Here is a 25,674-nt window from a genome sequence, read left to right as displayed (position 1 = left end):
TTCTGTAATGTCATGGAATTTTGACCTGAGACTATTTACAAAGCCTGTGTGGTCATGGCAGAAACTATTTGAGAAGTCAGTTCCTGCCTAAATGGTTTTTCCATGTTGTACCTAATTGATGATGATAACTGTAGTTTCATTCCTTTGTTGTTTACAGTTTTAGACATTTAACCAGTCAGTTTTTGGTGGGAAGAGACCTGAGGGAAGGTTCCTAGTAATTTTTTCTTCCTTTAGTCTTCAGTGGAAATCAGGAATACCCTGAGATCCATGAAGGACTTTAGAAATGATGATTCATTTGACCTTTGCAAACCAAAGGGAGGCATCTCCAGACCCAACTAATGGGAGGATGAGTCATGTAAATTGGGAAATCCTGCAGAGTATACTCCTAGAACCTTCCCTTTCTTTTCTGGATTCAGGAAGATTTTTGGTGATGAATAAAATTTAAATGCCAACACTTCATTGGCCTTGCATGGGAACCTGTATTGACTGCAGCCTAGGCTTCATCTTCAGGAGATGGGAATCTAGAGTTGAGGAGCTGGAGGTGCAGATGGTGGAGAACATTCTGGGAGAGAAGGCTATAAAGGAGAGTTGGGAGGGGACAGGAATTTGGGGTAGAGTAGAAAGCTTTTGGACGTTTACTTGGTTGGAAATTTTTTTCTGAAGTCATTGCAAACCTCGCTAATTTGAGGATTGAATTATCCATTTTTCAGCCTCTTCATACAAGGTAAAATGGGCAGAACACTGTGCATCTGAAAATTTTGTTCCTTTTTGCTCTAGGACCTTCTCTTAGGTGGACTAGTATGGGGATAACTTAGAGACCCAAAGGGGCTACTGTAACTGAAGAGAGTTTTTAGTAAAAAACTGCCAGTAAGAAAGAAAGCAGACAGTTTATGGGTAGCCGTGGTGAAGCACATTGTCAGGAGGGGTGTGAGAAGGAGAATTTCAGTTGATGTAAGTTCCCATGGGAGGAGCAGGATTAAATAGAGAAGCCTAGTAAAGAGCCAGGAGAAGAATTCCAACTGAGAAGTTAGGGAGTGTATTCTCACTTGAAACAGAGTTGGGGGGAAATTCCCCATTCTATGACTCAGGAAAACAAAGTCTGGGCATCTAACCCAGCTTTAGACAGTATACAGGTTGCCCCCATATTCACCATGGTTTGACTTAAAAAATTTTAGTGTTAGATGATGTGAAAATGATACACATCCAGTAGGAATCATACTTTTAGTTTTGAATTTTGATCTGCTGGGCTAGGGATTTGTAGTATGATCTCCTTTGGAAAAGCTGGGCAGGATCAGCAAGCCATGGCTTCCTGTCAGCCATGTGTTCATGAGAGTAAACAACTGAGACTATCCTGTGTTACTAAACTGATGTTTGGTAGTAGGTAGTAGCTTTTCATCACGGTGACAAAATACCTAAGAAAAACGAACCTAAAAAGAGGAGAGATTTGTTTTGGCTCAGTTTCAGAGGTATCAATCCATGTAAGCTGGCTTCATTACTTTGAACAAGCCTGTGGCAAGGCAGGAACATCATGGCAAAAGGGAGTGGCTGAGGAAAGCTGCTCACCTCATGGCAGTCAGGGAGTGGAGAGAGGGAAGAAGGGTCTGGGTACAAGATGTAGTTCCCAGGTGCATGTCCCTAAGGACTTACCCCTTTCAACTAGCTTCCACCTCCTACAGTTTTCACCAAGTCCCAATAGTCCTTTCCACCATGAATCCACTGAAATATTAATCCATTGATGAGATGATCCATTACTTCCCAAAACCCCACCTCTGGCCCAACCTCTGAAAATTGCTGTCTGAGCCGTTGGAGGACATTTCACATCCATACTATAGCAGTAGGTTAGGCGTATCAATTGTATTTTGACTTGAGATATTTTCAGTTTATGAGTTTACTGAAACATTGAAGTTTAGGAGCATTGCTAGAATCTTAAGAATCAAAATCTGCCCTCACCATTCTTCAGTGGACATTTATTTGACAATCAAGCAGGCAGACTGGAGACAAAAGTCTCAAAGTGTGTTTAGGACTGGTTGTTACATCTGAGGGTCTAATGATGGTGGTTGGATCAGATGTTAATTAAAGCACCAAAAACTGGTAAAGAAAAAGAGCTGGACAGTAGTTAAAACAGTACAAATAGATTTTTATTCAGGAACTACTGGAATATTGGGGAAAGAACTGGGCTCAGTTCCAAATACAGCATGGACAAGGAGGGATTTACAGCCAAAAAGTAGACTGAGAGTCGGTGAATGGGAAATTTCTAAAAGGAAATAAACATGAGGGCTATGACATAGATGAGGAAAATTGAGAACTGAAATCATGCCCTTAATCAGTGACCAGGCTGGGGAATTTTTTCCCCCTTTACATCTTACAAACTCCAAAGCCTGGAATTTCCAACAGCCCTGCTGATATGTTGCTGTTAGTCTGAACTTAGAGAAAAAGAGCCAAGGACAACTCTGCCAGCTCAAAATGATCAGAGTTTTATTCCTATCTACATAATAATACTTTTTATTGTTATGTGTAGTAATTTTAAATATGAAATTTTGCTGAAGAATTCATTCTCTAAGCTTTCTAGAGTATCCATTTTGTAAGTTAAAGAATCATGGAAGTAAAAACTATAACCTCTTTATAGCCACTTCACTCTGATTCTTAGATTCAGAACCTTGAAGATTTTGCCCTTTGAAAATAACTTGCTACTTGGGCAAATATTGCTTAACGTGTCATGTAGGAACATTTGATGTGCTTTATAAACCATTCACAGCTACTGATAATTCTGGTTTTGATAGCTTGAGAGATCACTGAGTAGTGAAAGCAGGGTGCAAGTCTTAAGAGTGTACTCCTGTGAAAATGTGCCAACATTTTTCTCTCGAAGTTTGTATGTTTTTGGAGTAGAAGATAATTTTTTGACTAAATCTGTTATTTGCCATAATCTAAAATTCATTTTAGTAGCTTGGTTACAGGACTTATACTTTTTGCCCAAATGATAACTTGACATAAGATACTTACCTTCACCCCCATTTCCTTCCCAGGAAAGTTAGATTTTTGTCTTATGATTCTACCAATGTTCCCCATTGGCTCCTGTCAAACATTTTGTCAAAGGCACACTGCCTTTGTTTGTCCAATGGGGTATGGGTGTCACCTAATAGTGGTATTAGAAAACCAACCAATCATCAGACCCTGGAGAACATTTAATGGAAGCAGAATAGTGGGACAGTACCCTTTCAGATGCTGTGGTAGTACCAAGAAGTTCTTCTACATTCACTTAGTTCACTTTTTTCTTGCATGATGGTACTGAGCGGGGTCCAAAGATTTAAGTAGCAGATTTTTACCTCAAGGAGCTAATGGTCAGGAACAGTTAATCACCTATGTAAATAGGTGAATTGATAGAAAATAGAGGATGTAATGTGTTATAAGAGAATTACAATTAAGTGTCATAAAAATCAAATATGTAGTGAAGATGAATCCTCTAGAGCAGTATAGGTAGATACAGGGAGAATATTACTGAAGTTTGGAGGAAGAGATTACTTCTGACTTTGTGCTCTGAGATGAAGTATCATCTAAAAGAAAGAAGTTGCATCCTAAAAAGATTTCATTGGAACCTATGATTTTTAAATACCTTATTATTGAGAAAGTGCACTATTATGGAAAGAACATGGGCTTTGGAATCAAACTTACCTACACATGATTTTCAACTCTGCCATTTATTTAATAGCTGTATTATATCACGTTGCTTCATTTCTTTGAACTTCAATTTTCTCATGTGTAACATCACAGGTGAACTGTGACGATTTAAATGATTAAATGGGATTACAGTTTTAAAAGCACCTAGCAAAATGCCTGGCGGTACCTAATTGCATTTCGATAAATGTTAGTTCCTTTTTTTCCTCTTATCTTGCTCATTTCAAAGTCCCTTCCATACCATTAGCTTATTTTATGAACACGGAGGCAGGTATTCCAGGTAGGAAGCAATTGCAGTAGTTCGCTCATTCATCAGGCACTTGCTGACTACTTGCTTTATATAGTGCAAATGCAGAGGAAGGCATTAATTATTTGAAAAGGCATTTCAGAAGTAGAATGGGTAAATGTGGGAATTAAGAAACAACTAGGGGAAGAAAGACAGAGGAGAGGGTAAATAATTAATCTAATATAATCTCTAGAATCAAACTATTCACAAAACATTTATATTAGGTATTATAAGTAATCTGTAGATGACTTGAAGTATACAGGAGGATATAGCAGATTACATGCAAATATTGCATAATTTTATCTGTGGTACTCGAGCACTCACAGATTTTGGTATGGAAGGTGGGCAGGTTTGGTGTCCTAGAATCAATCTGCATGGATAATAAGGGATAATTCTAAGTAACTTTAGCTGTCTTCTATTTGAGAAATTTGTTTTCTCTGAGTCTTATTTTTGTTTTTAAAGGAAGTATTTGTATCATAAAAGATGCAGTGGATCTCTCTGTCATCAATATACCTTTGCCCATGAATACCGAATTTATTATAGAAAATATCACTTTGTCTACATGATTCTAGCTGGCATTAAAACATCACTAGTATAGTATTGACTGAACTTGTCCTTTTCTTTTTCTCTCAACCAGTTTGACAGAGGTTACTCTTACAATATCCGTCATAGCTTCGGAAAGGAAGGCAAGAGGACAGACTATACACCTTTTAGTTGTTTGAAGATTATTCTGACTAATCCACCAAGTCAAGGAGACTATCATGGTAAGTGCTTTCAGTGGATATGCTGGAAAGTACAGAAGCCCAGATTTGTAGGAAACACAGAAACAATGTCATGGCTTCCTTACATTACTGACAGGACCCAGTTTGTAGCTCATGTCAGTCATGGGTGTCAGGCTAGAGCGCCATTACTCTAACAGTGATTTGTCTTATTATTGAACTAGGTCAGGCAAGAGAAATTCATTCAGCTGCACTTCATTTTGTGCTGGACTGGACTTTTCAGTCCTCTGTTTACCCCCTTCTGCTGTTTTCTTTCTCATGTTTTTTGCAAGTGTCTTAGAAGACTCATAAAAGTGTTTCAAAGTTTTTTGAATTGAAATACTCTATTTTGGAATATTAGATTCATGAATTTTCAAAAGATTACTGAGGAGGAGTGTGTTTATTTTCATTACTGTTACCTGCTTAACCAACAAATAGTAAGCAATTTTATAATTCATGGTATCAAATGTACCTATCAATTTGCCTGAGTTGTTAGTTAAAAAGTTCATGTCAAACTATATTCTGAAGACTGCTAAATTCAGTTTTTTTCTAAAGCAATTGTCTAAGCATACATGGAAAAAATTTCTCATTTGTCTGATGGTCAAGCAATGATTTAATAGTTTATATTAATTTTTAGATGACCAAAGCATTGCTATAGTATGTGTCAAACTATTTTTTTTTTTTTTTTTTTTGGTTTTAGAATCTTAAGTGAAATAGTTTTATCAGATCGCATACTTTTAGGCTGTTAAAGGTTAAATAATCACAAACAATATTTTTAGAAAGATTCCATGTGTCCAAAGCAATGTGAAATGCTTGTACATTGATTATTTAATAGATGAAGAAGTGGCTAGTGCTTTTAATGTGCAGTGAGTGATTTTAATCACTTATGTTAGAATTCCTTAAGATACTGTGGAAATGCAGATTGTTCAGTTCCCACCCTCAGACATAAAAAATTAGATTTTATTTTCATTTCCCTGTGTAGTTTTTATGTCTCCTAAAGTTTGAAAATCATTGACCCTGATAATTCTATTGAGGAAGCCAGAAACTTCTGTTAGCCTAGCAGCTGTACCAAGCTGTTAACTCAGAACTGAACTCGTGGCCAACTAAACTCCTAAGGATTCTTTGTGTGAATTTCCAGGTCTTACCATTCATCACTTATGTAATTGATTTTTATTAGGAAAAATGCAGAACTTTATATTTTTTTATTCCTGTTAAATCCTACTTATTTATTTCAGAGCATTTTTATTGTATTTTGTTTCTAATTTAGACTCTTTCATTCAAGAATAAAGTGGTAAAGCTTATCTGTAGTGGATTTGTTCAAAGAACCCCAGTGGGTGCTTGAAACTACAAATAGTACTGAACCCTGTGTATACTGTTTTTTCCTATACATATGTACCTATGATCAAATTTGGTATATAAACTAGACACAGTTAAGTAATTAATAACAAATAATAAGTACAACAATATGCCATAAATAAAGCTATGTAAATGTTATCTTTCTCCAAGTATCTTATTGCCCTGTACTTCCTCTTCGTATAATGTGAGATGATACAATGTCTACGTAATGAGATGAAGCAAGGTGATTGACATAAGCCTTATGATGTAGCATTAGGCTACTGTTACAAGAAGGATCATGTTGGCTGATCTTGTGTCAGTGAGCCATTCTGATATCAGTGGTCAGATGTCAGGAGCAGATGATGTCAATGCTTGGAGATCTTCAATAATTGAAACTTTTTTTTTTTTTTTCCTGAAATGTTTTAGAGGATCTTGTAACTGAAAATTGTTTTTGTTTTTTTCTTAACTCAAGTGTTGCTACAGAGGTTGTGGTCCTTTAATGATCATAAGGTGACTTTACTGCTACATTTTATCTGAGGATTGTATTCTATAATTTGTCCCTTAATGTTTGTGCAATTAGAAACACGTTAGGAAATTTTAGTAACATCCACATTGCTGGTTCTGCTTCATTTTCTTCTTCATCTTCCTCTTCATCTATGGATAATAAGTTCTTCCAGTTACTCATTTAACACTTCTTAATGGCGTTTAGTATGTTCTTCCCCTTCTTCATCAAGCATATCAGAAAATCCTCCACCAATTCGTCTTGCTGCATAAATGATTTTCCTTGTCTCTCAATCCCTGGGAAACCTTAAAAATCATCACAACTTCACTCCGTAAGTTCTTTCAACAGGCATTCACAATTTCTGGTTTTAATTTATCCACTTAAGTTTTAATGAATGTTATGGCATCAGCAATAGTGAATCATTTCCAACACTGTATTATGTCCAGATTAGGGTCTACATCAGTTGCTGATTAAATGAAATCAAATACCAGGTGGGCATATGTGGCTTTGGCAAATCAAAATGATGCCCAGGTTAAGGGAAGCAGTGAGGTTATGTTTGGGGGTAAAAATACAACCTTACCATTTTTATTTTCATAGCAAAAAGATTCAGAATAGTGAGGTACATGGTTATTAATGCTATTATTAGTAACATCCCTTCCTGTTCTAAGTATTTTTTCATTTCTTGATAAAGCAATGGTAGAATCATTCCATAAATAAGATGGGTGTCCTCAATACTTTTTGATTCTGTTGGCAGAAGATGGGCAGATAATTATTGTTTTTGAGAGCACATGGGCTCTTCATTCTGTTCACTATATATCTAGCTTCATCATATGCCCTGTAGTGGTGCTGTTTTTGGAGTCCTAGGCCAGAGGCCCAATGGGTCCTGGCAAATCAGGAACTAAAAACCAAACAGAAAAAACAATGGTGAAAAGAGGGAAAGGTACTTCGGTCGATATGACCATAGTGGGGGATGAGTGAGAATAAGCATCTTGGCCCTGTCTTTAAGGGTACTGACATGAACTGTAGGTTTACTGGAGCACAGGGTAAGAGGTATGCATAATTGAGCGGTCTTGGTCAAACCGGGTCTGGTTGATTATTATCTCAGTTCTGACTCTTTGAGGTAGCTCTGGAGAAGTCAGAAGTCCTTTTTACTTGAAGGGACAATTCCCATAGTTTTTTTTTTTTTTGGCAGTATCTTTATCACCTTTGTGATCCTAAAAGGGGGTAATTCAGTTCCCATGAGATGATTGATCCTACTTAGGTGAGTAGTCTCTTCATGGGGTGATCTGCTTGGAAGGCTCCACTGTTCCTGGAAGGTACAGGGTAATAACTGAAATTTTTTTGCCATTCCAGGGGTCTGGATCAGGACTTTTATAAAAGCTGGAAATTCACTTGTCCCTGCAAATCTTGGTCTTGTCTTGGTGTCCTCAGCCTTGAAGTTGGTAGATTACCAGCTTTGGATGAACACTCCTTAAGTGATTAACTTGCCTGTGTGCAGAGTTGAGCAAGAATCTGACCAAAAGTAAGGCAAAGGGGACAGGTACAAAACGAAATGAGAGATGACAAACCTTCATCGTTCTTTTAATTAATCATCAGGCATCAGCAGACCCCAATTAAGAATTGGTGCTATTATCAAAAACAGCATTTAAATCCGTTATATTGCTACATAGTACAAGTTAATCTGTCCTTCTGTGTTTTATGCCCTAATGCCTTCTTTGCACTTTTATGAGCTTCTATTGAACATCTTCTTCCAGAAGAGTGGTTTCTTTGCAATTAAAAATTTACTTTGGATGTCATCTTTTTTCCTTAATCAACTTCTTTAGCTCTGCAGGAGGTGTGATAACAGCAGCTTTTTCCACAGATTTAGCCTCTCCAGTAATTATGTTTTTTGTTCCAAGCCTATTCCTGAATCTGTGTAATCTCTTACTTGGAGTAAATGGCTTGATGTCACACATTTCAAGGAACCCTTGCTAAAGTCTTTGTTTAGTTTCAGTGCTTTCTGGAGCACCTAGATCATATTTTCTGTTCATGTCTTCTTCCCACAAATTTAATGCTTTTTCCATCTTAACTAGGCACTTGTCATATATCATGCTTCTAACTTGTGCAGCTTGAGTTGGCTAGCAGAACTAGCATGAATTTCTTTTTCCTTCTTCACCATTTCATGGATAAAAAATTTCTTCTTACCACAGATCTTAGTCATCTCAGCATTATATTTTTCTTTCCTTAATTAGTTGAGAACTTTCACCTTTTCACCTCTCTTTGGCATATCCAAATCACCAGCATCAATAATCTTGTACCTTGAGGCCATTATGAAGTTAAAAAAAAATTATTTGAAATTAAGCATAGTGGTACCATGACAGTTGTGATACCCAGACAGCTACTAAGTGGCTTAATGGGTAGATAGCATATACAGCATGGATACACTGCGCAAAGGGGTGAGGTGGGAAAAAAACAAGATTTCATCACACTACTCAGAATGGTATGCAATATAAAACTTTTGAATTGCTTTTTTTCTGGAATTTTTAATTTAATACTTTTGGACTGGGGTTGACCTTTTATATGTGAAACCACGGAAAGTGAAACCTCAGATAAGGGTGGACTCTGTTCTGTACTTAGAAAATACTTACCTCCTATTTTCAGGACACATGCACTTATTCCCCCTTTTAAAAATAAGCGTGATTATTTTTTAGAGCTGTTTAAGGTTCACAGCAAAATTGAGCAGAAAATACAGAGTTCCCATATATCTTATGCCATTACACATGCACAACATCCCCCATCATCAACATTCCCATATCAGTGTTATATATCAGTTGTAAAAATCAACAGTGATACATCATTATCACCCAAAGCCCATATTTTATATTAGGATTTACATTAGGATTTGCTCTTGGTGTGGTATATTCTATGGTAATGGAATTTTATATGCCATATATCCATCATTGTTGACAATAGTTTCACTCTCTTAAAAAATCCTCTGTGCTCTGCCTGTTCATCCCTCCTTCCCCTTAATCCCTGGCAACCACATCTTTTTAACTAACTTCATAGTTTTGCCTTTTACATAATGTCATATAGTTGGAGTCTGTATGTATACAGAGTCATACTATATATAGCCTTTTGAGATTGTCTTCTGTCACTTAGCAAAATGTGTTTAAATTTCTTCCTTGTCTTTCCATGTCTTGATAGCTCATTTCTTTTTAGCATGAATAATATTCCATTGTCTGAATGTACTGTAGACTATTTATCCATTTATCCTCATCTACTGAGGGACATTTTAGTTGCTTCTAAGCTTTGGCAATTATAAATATAGCTGTTATAAAACTGTGCATATACATATGAGCGCGCACGCGTACACACATTTTTTCTAATATTGATTGTGAGAAACTAAACTAGAGCTTCTGGAGGTAAAGCTTACAAAAGTTGTGAGAACCTGCTGACTTGGCCCACACTGAGTCTCCAGCATTTTACCTATAACAGGTGGGCTTTCCTGTTGACACTGCTTCCCCTACAGGTTCTGCTCATGGGTTTCTGCTTCAGTCAGTTGTGATTCTCTGTTTTTACCTGTCTCTCCAATTTGAGGGGTGGGGGACAAAAGTTTTTCTTTTGACCTTACTTTACTATTGGATTTGTGAAGGGTTGATTTATCAATTTGTGTCACTGCCCACTGCAACAATTCCCGTGGATATTTGTTATTTAGCAACAATTGCGCGGATATTTATCGGAGGTGGACTGGAAAGAACTACTTCTACTATCTTTCTTTAGTGGGCTGCTTTTTTGCTTGTTCACTTGTTCCCTAGCTTATAGAGGAAGAAAGGCTTTGAGAGGAGAGAGAGAGAGAGGCTTTGCATAAGAGAGAAAGAGAGACTTTGCTTAAGAGAGAGAGACTACACTTTCAGAGATCTGTATCTTCTTAAAGTCCTGCATCCTGCAAACATAAAGGTGCTTGCTATTAGAGGTGCTTCTTCTATGATCTGCCATCTGCCTTCTGCGATCTGCAACCTGAAGTGCTGCTTATCCTTGGTGCTTCCTATAGGTGTATGTCTTATATACCTAAAGCAACCAATCAGCTTAGGATTAGCACAATTGAAGCATGCCCCTCAATACCAATCAAGAAAGAATGAGGAATATCTGTTGACCACTAGCACAGAGGAGACATTAACTAATCAGACAAAAGTAGATCACGCCGTGTTAACACTAGCTATGCGCCACCTCTTGGCTCAACGCCAGCCGCCATCTTAAGGTTACCCAACATGTCTTCTGCAAATTTGTTTTGCTTTTTTCTCGTTGAGGTTGCAGTGGTGACTTCTAACATCCTTAAACGAAACTGGAAGTCTATGCTCCTTCATTTTATGTTATTTCAAAACTGTTTAGTTCCCTAGGATGACATTATTTCATCAACCAATGCCACTTAGAATAGTTGTTCAACCAGTTATGAATCAACATAAGCATATATTCTGACTTGTTTTTATCCATGTCCTTCAAAAATATGTATTGAGTAGTCTTAGCTATGATTACTGTTAGTTACTGCACCTGTTAACTTGTTAGTTCATCCCTGGAGATCATTCTATTTTATGTGGAAGACAGGAACAAAGTAGGTATTTATATCACCAGCTTCTCCAAACAATAGTTTGTTTCTTGTAGTGAGCATAACTTCAAAAGACCTTTCTATGGTCATTAGTACTTCAACAATAAACAATCTTCAGTTTTTTGGCTTTGTTCTTTTAGACCTTTCATTCAGGTCTAGTTATCATTTCAAATGTAAATTCGATAATTTTGTGTAGCCTGTCTCCTTATTTTTGTGCCATTTCATCATTCTGTGACTAAAAAATTCTCCATACACCCTCATTTCTTTTTCATTGGGATGTCTTGTAATTTTTTTTGGATACTTCAAGAATAATAGCTTGCACATTTTGAGTGCTTTCTATATATATGCCAAGAGCATATAAGAGTTTATATTCCATTCGTATGGTAGATTTTTGAGATGGATATTATTATTTCCTTCAAACTGAGTTAATAAGAAGATATTTGTCTAAATACCCAACTAGTAAGTGGTGAACTGAGTTTAAATTCCAGGCAACATATCTCCAGACTCTTCACAATGTATTATACAGTTTCTTAAAATATTTCCTAGTAATTAATATTTGTTGTCTTCTGAATGAAGGATAAACTATACATTTTGAAAGTTACAGTGTTGTTTGTCGGGGTCCATGGCATTTAGTGGATGTTTCGTTTATAGTTATTTATTTATTTATTATGGTACCAGGGGTGCTTAACCACTGGGCCACATCCCCAGCCCTTTTTTGTAGTTTATTTAGAGACAGGGTCTCATAGAGTTGCTTAGCGCTTTGTGTAGTTGCTGAGGCTGGCTTTGAACTCGTGATCTTCCTACCTCAGCCTCCCGAGTTGCTGGGATTACAGGTGTGTGCCACCATGCCTGGCTGTTCATAGTTATGTTTCTTTTTTTCATATCTCTTTATTTTAAATTTATTTGTATTGTAAACCAATGCGATACATCTTGTTTCTCTGTTTGTACATGAAGTAGAGGCATACCATTTGTGTAATCATACATTTACCTAGGGTAATAGTTTTTGATTCATTCTGTTATTTCCCCCCCCACCCCTACCACCCCTCTTTTCCCTCTGTATAGTCCCTCCTTCCTCCATTCTTGCCCCCCTATCACCCCCCCCCATGTGTCATCATCTGCTTATCAGCAAGATCATTCATCCTTTGGTTTTTTGAGATTGGCTTATGTCACTTAGCATGATATTCTCCAATTTCATCCATTTGCCTGCAGATGCCATAATTTTATTATTCTTTATGGATGAGTAATATTCCATTGTGTATGTATAATACCACAGTTTCTTTATCCATTCATCAAGTGAAGGACATCTAGGTTGGTTCCACAATCTAGCTATTGTGAATTGAGCAGCTGTGCACATTGATGTGGCTGCATCTCTGTAGTATGCTGATTTTAAGTCCTTTGGGTATAGGCCGAGGAGTGGGATAGCTGGGTTAAATGGTGGTTCCATTCCAAGCTTTCTGAGGAATCTCCATACTGCTTTCCAGAGTGGCTGCACTAATTTGCAACCCCACCAGCAATGTATGAGTGTACCTTTATCCCCACATCCTCTCCAACACCTATTGTTGCTTGTATTCTTGGTAATCGTCATTCTAATTGGGGTGAGATGGAATCTTAGGGTGGTTTTGATTTGCATTTCTCTTATTACTAAAGATGGTGAACATCTTTTCATATATCGGTTGATTGCTTGTACATCTTCTTCTGTGAAATGTCCATTTCCTTAGCCCATTTGTTGATTGGATTATTTGTATTTTTGGTGTAGAGTTTTTTGAGTTCTTTATACATTCTGGAAATAAGTGCTCTATCTGAAGTATGATTGGCAAAGATATTCTCCCACTCTGTAGGCTCTCTCTTCACATTACTGATAGTTTCCTTTGCTGAGAGAAAGCTTTTTAGTTTGAATCTATCCCAGTTATTGATTCTTGCTTTTATTTCTTGTGCTATGGGAGTCCTGTTAAGGATGTCTGATCCTAAACTGACTTGTTGAAGATTTGGACCTCCTTTTTCTTCTTTAGGATGCGTGGTCTCTGGTCTGATTTCAAGGTCCTTGATCCATTTTGAGTTGATTTTTGTGCAGGGTGAGAGATATGGGTTTAGTTTGATTCCATTGCATATGGATTTCCAGTTTTCCCAGCACCATTTGTTGAAGAGGCTATCTTTTCTCCATTGCATATTTTTGGCACCTTTGTCTTGTATGAGAAAATTGTATTTATTTGGGTTTGTGTCTGTGTCCTCTATTCTGTACCATTGATCTACCTGTCTATTTTGGTGCCAATATCATGCTGTTTTTGTTACTATTGCTTTGTAGTAGAGTTGAAGTTCTGGTATTGCGATACCCGCTGCTTCACTCTTCTTGCTAAGGATTGCTTTAGCTATTCTGGGTTTCTTATTCTTCCAGATGAATTTCATGATTGCTTGCTCTATTTCTGTAAGGTATGTCATTGAGATTTTAATTGTAATTGCATTGAATCTTTATAGCACTTTTGGTAGTATGGCCATTTTGACAATATTAATTCTGCCTGTCCAAGAACATGGGAGATCTTTCCATCTTCTAAGGTTTTCTTTAATTTCTTTCTTTAGTGTTCTGTAGTTCTCATCGTATAGGTCTTTCACCTCTTTTGTTATATTGATTCCCAAGTATTTTATTTTTTTCAAAGCTATTGTGAATGGGGTAGTTTTCCTAACTTCTCTTTCCAAAGATACATCACTTATGTATAAAAATGCATTGGATTTATGAGCATTGATCTTATATCCTGCTACTTTACTGAATTCACTTATGAGTTCTAAAAGTTTTCTGGTGGAAGTTCCTGGTTCCTCTAAATATATAATCATGTCATCAGCAAACAGGGATAGTTTGAGTTCTTCTTTTCCTCTTCGTATCCCTTTAATTTCCTTGGTCTGTCTAATTGCTGTGGCTAGAGTTTCGAGGACAATGTTGAATAGAAGTGGTGAAAGAGGACATCCCTGTCTTGTTCCAGTTTTTAGGAGGAATGCTTTCAGTTTTTCACCATTTAGAATGATATTGACCATGGGCTTAGTTAGCATAGATGGCCTTTACAATGTTAAGGAATGTTCCCACTATCCCAATTTTTTCTAGTGTTTTGAGCATGAAGGGGTGCTGTATTTTATCAAATGCTTTTTCTGCAACTATTGAAATAATCATGTGATTCTTGACTTTAAGTGTATTGATATATTTATTGATTTCCGAATGTTGAACCAACTTTGCATCCCTGGGATAAAACCCACTTGATCGTGGTGCACTATCTTTTTAATATATTTTTGTATGCGATTTGCTAAGATTTTGTTGAGAATTTTTGCATCAATGTTCATTAAGGGTATTGGTCTGAAATTTTCTTTCCTTGATGTGTCTCTGTCAGGTTTAGGTATAAGGGTGATGATATTGGCTTCATAGAATGAGTTTGGAAGGATTCCCTCCTCTTCTATTTCATGAAATACTTTGAGAAGTATTGGAATGAGCTCTTCTTTAAAAGTTTTGTAGAACTCGGCTGAGAACCAATCCATCTGGTCCTGGACTTTTCTTTGTTGGTAGGCTTTTGATGACTTCTTCTATTTCATTATTTGAAATTGATGTATTTTAAGTTGTGTACGTCCTCCTGGTTCTGTTTAGGCAATTCATAGGTCTCTAGAAACCTGTTGATGTCTTTGAGATTTTCTATTTTGTTGGAGTATAGATTTTCAAAATAGTTTCTAATTATGTTTTGTATTTCACTCGTGTCTGTTGTGATATTTCCTTGTTCGTTCCGAATATTAGTAATTTGGGTTTTCTCTCTCCTTCTCTTTGTTAGTGTGGCTAAGGGTTTATCAATTTTGTTTTCAAAGAACCAACTATTTATTTTGTCAATTTTTCTGTTGTTTCTTTTTGTTTCAGTTTCATTGATTTCAGCTCTGATTTTAACTATTTCCTGTCTTCTACTACTTTTGGTGTTGCTCTGTTCTTCTTTTTCTAGGGCTTTGAGCTGCAGTGTTAGATCGTTTATTTGTTGATTTTTTTCTCCTTTTATTGAATGCTCTCCGTGAAATAAATTTTCCTCTAAGTACTGCTTTCTTAGTGTCCCAGAGATTTTGATATGATGTGTCTTTGTTCTCATTTACCTCTAAGAATTTTTAAATTTCCTTCCTGATGTCTTCTGTTATCCATTCTTCATACAATAGCATATTATTTAATCTCCAAGTGTTGGAGTAGTTTCTGTTTTTAACTCTCATTTTTTTTTCTAATTTCAATCCATTATGATCTGATAGAATACAAGGTAGTAGCTCTATCTTCTTGTACTTGATAACATTATCTTTGTGGCATAAAATATGGTCTATTTTAGAGAAGGATCCATGTGTGTATTCACTCTTGGTTGGATGGTATATTCTATAAATGTTCATTAAGTATAAATTATTGATTGTGTTATTGAGATCTATGGTTTCTTTGTTCAATTTTTCTTTGGAGGATCTGTCCAGTGGTGAGAGGGGTGTGTTGAAATTACCTAATATTATTGTGTTGTGGTCTATTTGATTTCTGGCATTGAGAAGGATTTGTTTGATGTATATGGATGAGCCACTGTTTCGGGCACAGATATTAATGATTGTTTCGGGCACAGATATTTATGATTGTTATGTCTTGCTGATTTATGCTTCACTTAAGCAGTATGAAATGTCCTTCTTTATCCCTTCTGACTAACTTTGGCTTGAAGTCCACATTATCTGATATGAGGATGGATACTCTGGCTTTTTTGCTGTGTCCATGTGTATGGTATGTTTTTTCCCATCCTTTCACCTTTAGTCTGTGGGTATCTCTTTCTATGAGATGAGTCTCTTGCAGGCAGCATATTGTTGGATCTTTCTTTTTAATCCAGTCTGCCAGTCTGTGTCTTTTGTTTATGAGTTCAGGCCATTAACATTCAGGGTTATTATTGGGATATGATTTGTATTCCCCGTCATTTGGCTCATTTTTTTTTTTTTTTTTTTTGATTTCTCCTTTATTTGGCTGTTCCTTTAGGGTAATTTCTCCCTTTGCTGATTTGCATCGTTGTGTTTCATCTCTTCTTCATGGAATATTTTGCTGAGAATGTTCTGTAATGCTGGCTTTCTTTTTGTAAATTCTTTTAGCTTTTGTTTATCATGGAAGGATTTTATTTTGTCATCAAATCTGAAGGTAAGTTTTGCTGGGTATAAGATTCTTGGTTGGCATCCATTTTCTTTCAGGGCTTGAAAAATGTTCCAGGCCCTTCTAGCTTTTAGGGTCTGGATTGAAAAATCTGCTGATATTCTTATTGGTTTCCCCCTGAATTTAATTTGATTCTTTTCTCTCACAGCCTTTAAAATTCTGTCTTTATTTTGTATGTTAGGTATTTTAATTATAATGTGCCTTGGTGTGTGTCTGTTGTAATTTTGTGTATTTGAAGTCCTGTAAGGCTCTTGAACTTGATTTTCCATTTCATTCTTCAGATTTGGGAAAGTTTCTGATATTATTTCATTGAATAGATTGTTCATTCCTTTGGTTTGTTTCTCTAAGCCTTCCTCAATCCCGATGATTCTTAAATTTGGCCTTTTCATGATACCCCATAATTCTTGTAGATTCTGTTCATGATTTCTTACCGTCTTCTCTGTTTGGTCAACTTTGATTTCAAGATTAAATATTTTGTCTTCGATATCTGACGTTCTGTCTTCCAGGTGTTCTATCCTATTGGTAGTGCTTTCTGTGGAGTTTTTAGTTTGGTTTATTGTGTTCTTCATTTCAAGGATTTCTGTTTGTTTTTTTTTTTTCAATATCTCTAACTCTTTATTGAAATGATCTTTTGCTTCCTGTATTTGCTCTTTTAACTGTCAATTGGTGCGATCTTTCAATGCCTGCATTTGCCCTTTCATCTCATCCTTCAATGCCTGCATTTGATCTTTCATCTCCTCGTTTGCTTCCCTCATCGTTTTAATTATGTACATTCTGAATTCCCTTTCTGACATTTCTTCTGCCATGCTGTCATTGGATTTTATTGCTATACCATCTAGGTTTGTTTGGGACATTTTCTTCCCTTGTTTTCTCATATTGTTCAGGTATCTATCCCTCTAATATTGGAACTCTGGGAATTTACAGATTTCCTCTATTGACTAATATTTTCTCTGTAGATTTCCAATAACTCACCTCTTAGCCTTCAGTAGCCTGAAGTCTTGGAGGAACTTGATAATGTGGTGCTCCACTAGGAAGCTGGCCTTCTAGGGGTGGAGGCCTTCAGGTGGGGTATATTCCCTGTCAGTGGACAAAGGCGCCTCCCCTTGTTGACCTATGGTTAGCCAAAGGGGGACTAGACTGCAGACTGGGGCATGTCTGATCTGGGCCTGGGTCTCTGGTTCTACTGCCCTGGGGGGGACATTTCTCTGGGCAGCTCTCCTCCAAGAAGTTCCCTTTGGTATAGAACTACCACCTGGACTGGGAAGCCCTCCTCCGTCATGTTCCCAGGGGTCTTGATCTACCCCCTGGGCTGGGAAGCCTGGCCCTGCAAGGGACTCCCTCGATGAGCAACCCTCCTCTGCTACGTTCCCTAGGGACCGGAGCTACCGCCTGGGCCTCAGATCCTCACTCTGTCCTTTCACTGTGCGGCCCTCCTCTGCAATGCTCCTGGTTAACTGGGTTCTCGGCTCCAGCAGGGGAGTCTCACTGGGCCACTCTACTCCACGAATTTTCCTGCATTTCTGGACTACTGCCCCATCCAGGGAGCCCGCCCAGTGGGAGAGACTCACCTGGTGTCTCTATGTTGGTCCCAAGTCTCACAATACCTCCTCTTCTTGACTCCTCAGTCTTGTCAAAGGTCCTCCAGTCTCCTGTAGGTGTCTCCGGAAGGGAGCTGCCCTTCCAATGATGATGGCCACGCCTTCAGGAATAGTTCAAAATGCTTGCACCAGCCTATAAAGAGGCTTCTGGCTAGCTCTGAGATGCAGTTGGGCTGGCTTGTCTGCCGGATTGCTTGGTGATGGCGACAGACCTTGGCATGGTAGTTGGGCCCATAGTTATGTTTTTGATAAATTCATTTGTGTTTGCCATCCTGACTTGTTTCCATATCTTTTCATCAACTGGTTTCCTGTTTATTTCATTAAAAACAATGTGTTCCTAATTAACTGAAAATCCATTATATATATGATTTAAAAAATCAGACTTTCCTGTATTAATTTTTCAAGTAAGTTATTTTATTTACCAGTGGTGTGTCGTATTAGGATATCTAAAGTTTACTAGATTTTGGCCTAATACATTAGCTTTTAATTATAATCTGTCTGTGCTCTTTTTTATGCAAGAATTTCTAGTGGTCCATCTTTTTTTCTCATGAAATAACATAGAGATGACATACTATAACTTGTCTATATCATCTCCTTCCATGATTCCTCTAAATTTATTTGGATTCTCTTCTATGGGAAATGGTATTAGATTTTTATATTTCTCAATTTTTACATTTTACTTTTTGTTTACATTATCTATTTTCCTTCTCCTATATGCCTGTTATGTAATTTATTTAGAGTAGAAAAGTATGAGATTACATAAAGGTTTTTTTTTTTTTTTTAAGGCAAACGGTTACAGCTGCTTTGTGATTATCTGTACTTGCTAGCAAGTAGCAAAATTGAAGCTATTTTCCTCATCATGTACATCTTAGCCTGAGAATGGTGTAATGTTCTATGTAACTCTTAAGTCTGTAGTACCCTGAAAACCGTACAGCTAAGTTGTCATTTAAATAAAGAGAGGAAAGCAGTTGCACCCATGAGCAATTAGCTTTTTTATTAATAAGCTGTTAGACAATTAAAGGGAGCTTAGAGAGTCTCTTGAGAGTGGTATTATACCAAGTCCCGGGTAAATAACCCTGTTGGTATGCTGGTTTGTTTTCTGTTGTCAGGGTGCCCATTTCGTCACAGCGATCCAGAGCTGCTGAAACAGAAGTTGCAGTCATACAAAATCTCTCCCGGAGGGATAAACCAGGTAAGTCAGATTCTGTTCTGCATACTTCAGGTTTATTTAATGTTCTTGCAATAAAACTGTGTTCTGTTTGTCAGGTCTCACTCTAGGTACCCTATCTTCTAGATGAAGTCAACTAAAACCTTGACTTTTCTGGTTTAGATTCCTTGGAAGTTCCAGTTCTTCTGTCTGGTACTCTCTATTTTTTATTTTTCTTGGTTATAAAGAAAATGAACCCCCTATCCCTTTATTCCTTCTCAGTTTGGTTCGCTCTATCAATTGAGGACCACATTTAAAAATAATTAAGAGTAATATGTTGAAGTTTATCAGTGAAACTTAAAATTAATGATAGCATATTTTATTTTGGAAAATTGTTTCCTGAGCACACAATAATGTAGTGTGTACTGACTGAATGGTCTGTTAGGCATCAGTTGTTGCTTTGTTTATCTTTATTTCTGATTGTAGTTCTAGGTCTAATAATTTTTTAAAATACTTTGTCTTGTGAACAATATAAATAAAAAGGAAATGCTCAAATTGTCAAAATAAGAGTACATCTTTTAAGTTTGCTTTTTAAAGAAATAAATCTTTGACAATGCAAAACCTGTTATTTATAGTGTGCTTCTGAGTTGAATTGGATTTTTGAAAGACTTGCTTCTTTAATTTTGGAAGAACAATGTGTGTTTTATAGCTGTAATATCTAAATTATTATGCCTCTCTAAATTACTTGTGTCCAAAGTTCTGATTGAGTTTAGTTAATTCAGTTTGAATATTATAATGTGGACTGTGCAAAGAAGAATAAGATATTAATCCTGCTCCCACAGAAAAGGGTCTGGATGAAAATGTAAGTCAGGTGTTACAAGAGAGTTTTGGGTAATGAAGGAGGGTCTGTAACCAGCTGTGGAGGCAGGGAATACTTCCTGGAAGAGATGCTCTTTGAAGCCTTGAAGGAAGTTTGGGAGTTATGAAAAGAGAATTCATGGATAAAAGCAGAAAGTATATTGTATTATTGGGGTGTCAAGTTTAGGATAATCATGGCACCAATATAAACATTAATGTATGAACATTAATAGGCAGCTTAAAGGAAGTAGATGGTTTGGGAGATCAGTTTTAGAGGTGGAACATTCAAATGTAGACAGATTGTAGATTTGTAGCATATTAGAGACTTTAGAACTAGAAATCAGATGCTCTTTCTGGTTAAAATTGTGGGACTGTGAGACTGGAAAGAACATCAGAAAGTTGTTTTTTTTTTTTCTTATTGGAGTTCTGTGTGACATGCCACATACCATTGTGCATCCCTAGTAAATTAGTAGTAGAAACGGAAATTGAAGCCAGCCCTTCTAATTCCAAGATATTTTTCCTTAACCCCACTCTACTTTAGAGCCAATTATCATGATTTTGCTGTGGGAAAGAAGAGGTAGGGAGTCAAAAAAACATGGCTCAGAATGGAATCTTGGCTAAAACTTTTATCAGGCATTAAAAAAAAGTGGAATTAGTCAACAGTAAACAAGAATGGGAGGAGAAAGGGGAAAAATATATAGGAAGAAAGTAAGGTCCACTAAGTTCCTTTTAGTAGAGAAACTGTTTAAGGTGAAGACTGCATGTGCTGAGTGGGTGACTCAGCTTTGTCTTTGGTAAAAAGTGTTAATATAATGGTGGAAACAAAAAAGCAAGAACACATTAATTTAAAAGACAAATGAATAAAAAACAGTGGATATGATATTTTCAGAAAATGTACTCATGAGGGATGTCAGAATTGTATTAGTCTAATCATCATAGGATGGTGTATTTGTAGGTATAAGACTAAAGGAAAGGGTTTGGGGTGTAATTCGGTGGTAGAGTACTTGCCTAGCACGTACGAAGCCCTGGGTTCCATCTCCAACACTGCAAAAAAATAAAAATAATATGGACTGAAGGAGACCTAAGCTTGTTTGTAGGAAGAGAAGAAAGAAAAATTAGACAGTGGGCTTGATGAACATACAAAATAAAGAATATCTATCTCTAACCAATCAGAGGTAAGCTCTCTTTTCCTTTATGCCATGACTGTACTGTATATGATGCCCTTAGCAATTATTAAGTTAAATTTTAATCATTCATTTGCCTGTTCATCTTTCCCACTAGTTTGTGAGTTTCCTAAAGAAAGAACTGGATTTTTATCTAGCTTTCTGTCTCATAATAACTCAGTGACTTAAACGTAGTAGGTTCTATAAAAATGTTAGAAGAGTAAGTGTATGAATTGGATCCTAGAGTGTGCTTGGTGTGTGCAGAGAGAGGCAGATAGGAGCTCAAGAACACAAGTGAAAAAGTAACTTGTTGAAAAAGTGAGGATATTTACTTGGACAAAAGGATAGAGACAGAAAGGTATGTCCCTCAGCCCATGTGGAAAATAAGAGTTTAAGATAGAGCAAAGGAAAGTTAGTGGAACATATCAGCTGGCCTCACTCTTCTTTGTAAAGTAAAAGATCTGGTCATCAACAGAGAGTAAAGACATTAGGAATGGTGTTCTAGATGTAGGAAAGATTTGAAACTGCCATTAACAAATTTGATTAATAAAATCTTGAAGAGAATTAGAAACCTTTTTACAAGTCTTAAAGAAATTACCTTTAAAAATGCTGTTAACAGTCCTTGAAACTCTAGCCAGAGCAATTAGGCAGACTAAAGAAATTAAAGGGATACGAATAGGAAAAGAGGAACTTAAGCTGTCACTATTTGCGGATGACATGATTCTATATTTAGAGGATCCAAAAACCTCCTCCAGAAAACTTCTAGACCTCATCAATGAATTCAGCAAAATAGCAGGCTATAAAATCAACACGCATAAATCTACAGCATTTTTATACGCAAGCGATGAAACAGCTAAAAGGGAAATGAGGAAAACAACTCCATTTGCAATAGCCTCAAAAAAAAAAAAAAAAATACTTGGGTATCAATCTAACCAAAGAGGTAAAAGTTCTCTACAATGAAAACTACAAAACACTGAAGAAAGGAATTAAGGAAGACCTTAGAAGATGGAAAGATCTCCCATGTTCTTGGATAGGCAGAATTAATATTGTCAAAATGGCCATACTACCTAAAGTGCTATACAGATTCAATGCAATTCCAATTAAAATCCCAATGACGTACCTTACAGAAATAGAGCAAGCAATCATGAAATGGATCTGGAAGAATAAGAAACCCAGAATAGCTAAAGCAATCCTTAGCAGGAAGAATGAAACAGAGGGTATCGCAATACCAGAACTTCAACTCTACTACAAAGCAATAGTAACAAAAACAGCATGGTATTGGCACCAAAATAGACAGGTAGATCAATGGTACAGAATAGAGGACACGGACACAAACCCAAATAAATACAATTTTCTCATACTAGACAAAGGTGCCAAAAATATGCAATGGAGAAAAGATAGCCTCTTCAACAAATGTTGCTGGGAAAACTGGAAAACCATATGCAACAGAATGAAACTAAACCCCTATCTCTCACCCTGCACAAAACTCAACTCACAGTGGATCAAGGACCTTGAAATCAGACCAGAGACCCTGAATCTTATAGAAGAAAAAGTAGGTCCAAATCTTCACCTTGTTGGCTTAGGATCAGACTTCCTTAATAGGACTCCCATAGCACAAGAAATAAAAGCAAGAATCAATAACTGGGATAGATTCAAACTAAAAAGCTTTCTCTCAGCAAAGGAAACTATCAGCAATGCAAAGAGAGAGCCTACAGCGTGGGAGAATATCTTTGCCTCTCATACTTCAGATAGAGCACTAATTTCCAGAATATATAAAGAACTCAAAAAACTCTACACTAAGAATACAATCAACAAATGGGCTAAGGAAATGAACAGACACTTCACAGAAGAAGATGTACAAGCAATCAACAGATATATGAAAAAATGTTCAACATCTTTAGTAATAAGAGAAATGCAAATCAAAACTACACTAAGATTCCATCTCACCCCAATTAGAATGGCGATTATCAAGAACACAAGCACATGTATCCCATTTGTTTACAATAAAAAAAAAAAAAAAAAAAAAAAACACAAGCAACAATAGGTGTTGGAGAGGATGTGGGGAAAAAGGTACACTCATACATTGCTGGTGGGACTGCAAATTAGTGCAGCCACTCTGGAAAGCAGTGTGGAGATTCCTTAGAAAACTTGGAATGGACCTACCATTTGACCCAGCTATCCCACTCCTTGGCCTATACCCAAAGGACTTAAAATCAGCATACTACAGAGATACAGCCACATCAATGTTCATAGCGGCTCAATTCACAATAACCAGACTATGAAACCAACCTAGATGCCCTTCAATTGATGAATGGATAAAGAAACTGTGGTATATATATATACAATGGAATATTACTCAGCCATGAAGAATGATAAAATTATGGCATTTGCAGGCAAATGGATGAAATTGGAGAATATCATGTTAAGTGAGATAAGCCAATCTCAAAAATCCAAAAGAGGAATGATCTCACTGATAAGTGGATGATGACACTTAATGGGGGATGGGAGTGGGACAAGAATGGAGGAAGGAGGGACTGTATAGAGGGAAAAGGGAGGTGGGAGGGGTGGGGGGGAAGGAAAAAAATAATGGAATGAATCAAACATCATTACTCTATGTAAATTTATGAATATGCAAATGGTATGTTGTTACTCCATGTACAAACAGAAACAATATGTATCCCATTTGTTTTCAATAAAAATAAATTTTTAAAAAATGCTGTTAACATATCTGTATTAACTTAATCTGTTGAGAAGATTAATGTTTATATTTCATAGTAGTGACTATTTGTATGCTCTTTGCCATTGACTCCACACTCTCTCTCTCTGCTTGACCTCAATCCATAAGTATATTCCTTACTTTGATGAAGCTGTTGAATAATTTCCACGTCATCCTTTGGACCTGCATTGTAACCTTTTATCTGAGATGAATGCAAATCTGTGCATGTGGGCAAACTGTAAATAATATTTTGCTTTTATGTGATGTCTTTATTGAGTGGATTGCAGTAGAGGGAAGCAACTGTTGGATTGTATTCCAAAGGGCAGAAAGTTGATGAATGAAAAATCCATGTAAAACATTTGATAAATGCTTAGTTGCAGGTTGACATGAGTGCAGATTAGATCTTGAAAACTTCAAGTGCACATTAAAATAGTGAATGCAACTCGAGAAAAATACCATTGAAATGTGTGAGATAAAACTCAATGTAGCTTTTATTTCAGAAAAATAAAAGCTATTTGAAAAATAAGTCTCAAATTATAGGAAGTACCTAGATGTTTTAGATCAAAATTTTGATCAGAGGAGAGATCACTGAGATTTGGCAGACCTTGCCTACTTTTTTTAAAAAACATCCTTCTAGGATCACATTTCATTTTTCTTGTGATTAGCCTTAATATTGTTAAATCACTGTAAAAGTCACTAAAAATTAATAAGCTTAGTATCCAGCTTAATAGCAATTGAACAACAGAATATGACCAAAGAAATTTGGAATCCGTACATTTATCCCCCCCCCCCCATTAGAAAAACATGGTGCTCAGTTCACCAAGACAAAAATTCCTCATGTTTGTACCCCATATTTACAACATGGTTCCTAAAGTGAAGGTAAAAATAGTCAAAACTGAAAGGATAATGAGACAAAACCATGATTCTACTTGGAGATTTCGGCACTCTTTTCTCAGTAATTAACAGAACAAATAGAAAATCACTTAGGATATTTAAATCTTGAACAACACTCTCATCTGACTGACTTGACTAATTGATATCTATAGAACCCTGCCCAACACAGGAAAATACACATTCTTTTTTTATTGTGTAGCTGAAACAGTATCCCAGATAGATCATAATCAGGATCTTTAAAAATCTATTACAAATTTAAATGAATCAAAATTGTACAAAGTAGGTTCTGTAATCATTATAATAAAGCAAGGGGAGAAAAGGAGTAGAAATGAAAAAAAAAACTTTATTCACAGATGATATTATCTCCAGTAACAACAACAAAACTCAAAGAACCTACCAAAATACTACTATACATAAAAGGTGGAATGATACTAAGTCAATATACAAAAACAAATCATATTTCTTAAAATGAGCAACTTTCCTGGAAATTAAACATTTTTCAAAGTACCATGAACTGAACTGAGAAGACAAAATACATGCAAAATTGTTATGCTAAAACACTGATGAAAATAATCAAAGAACAAAATTGGATGCACATACTACCTGACTTCAAGTCTTAACTATAGAGCTACTAATAATTAAGATAGTACATTATTTGGGAAATGATAGAATCAATTGAACATATAGCCCACATATTAACGGGTAGCTGATTTTTTTAAACAAAGGTACCAGGGCAATTAAAGGGGGAAAATGATGGTCTTTCCAATAAATTGTTCTGGAAGAACTGGATGTCTATATGCAGAAAGATAAAAACACCAACCTAGACAGTTGTTTCAGTAAGCTTTTTCACTGCCGTGACCAAAAGACCTGACAAGAGCAGTTTTACAGGAGGAAAAGTTTATTTGGGGCTCACAGTTTCAGAGATCTCAGTACATAGATGACTGATTTCTTTGCTCTGGGCGCTAAGTGAGGCAGAACATCATGGCCAAGGGTGTA

General features: G+C 36.5%; 1 protein-coding gene across 1 annotated transcript in view; it reads left to right on the top strand.

Annotated features, from left to right (window-relative positions):
• LOC306665863 (DNA primase large subunit) overlaps window positions 1–25,674 on the top strand; it is a 136,881-nt gene that overhangs the window by 79,337 nt on the left and 31,870 nt on the right. Inside the window, exons 5-6 of the mRNA XM_079147487.1 lie at window positions 4,596–4,722; window positions 19,010–19,092. Of these exons, the coding sequence (XP_079003613.1) occupies window positions 4,596–4,722; window positions 19,010–19,092 (210 nt within the window). The remainder of the gene's footprint in view (window positions 1–4,595; window positions 4,723–19,009; window positions 19,093–25,674) is intronic.

This window comes from Sciurus vulgaris (assembly GCF_902686455.1).
Source record: "Sciurus vulgaris genome assembly, chromosome: 7".
Classification (NCBI taxonomy): Eukaryota; Metazoa; Chordata; class Mammalia; order Rodentia; family Sciuridae; genus Sciurus; species Sciurus vulgaris.
This window is presented reverse-complemented; position numbering and strand designations above follow the sequence as displayed.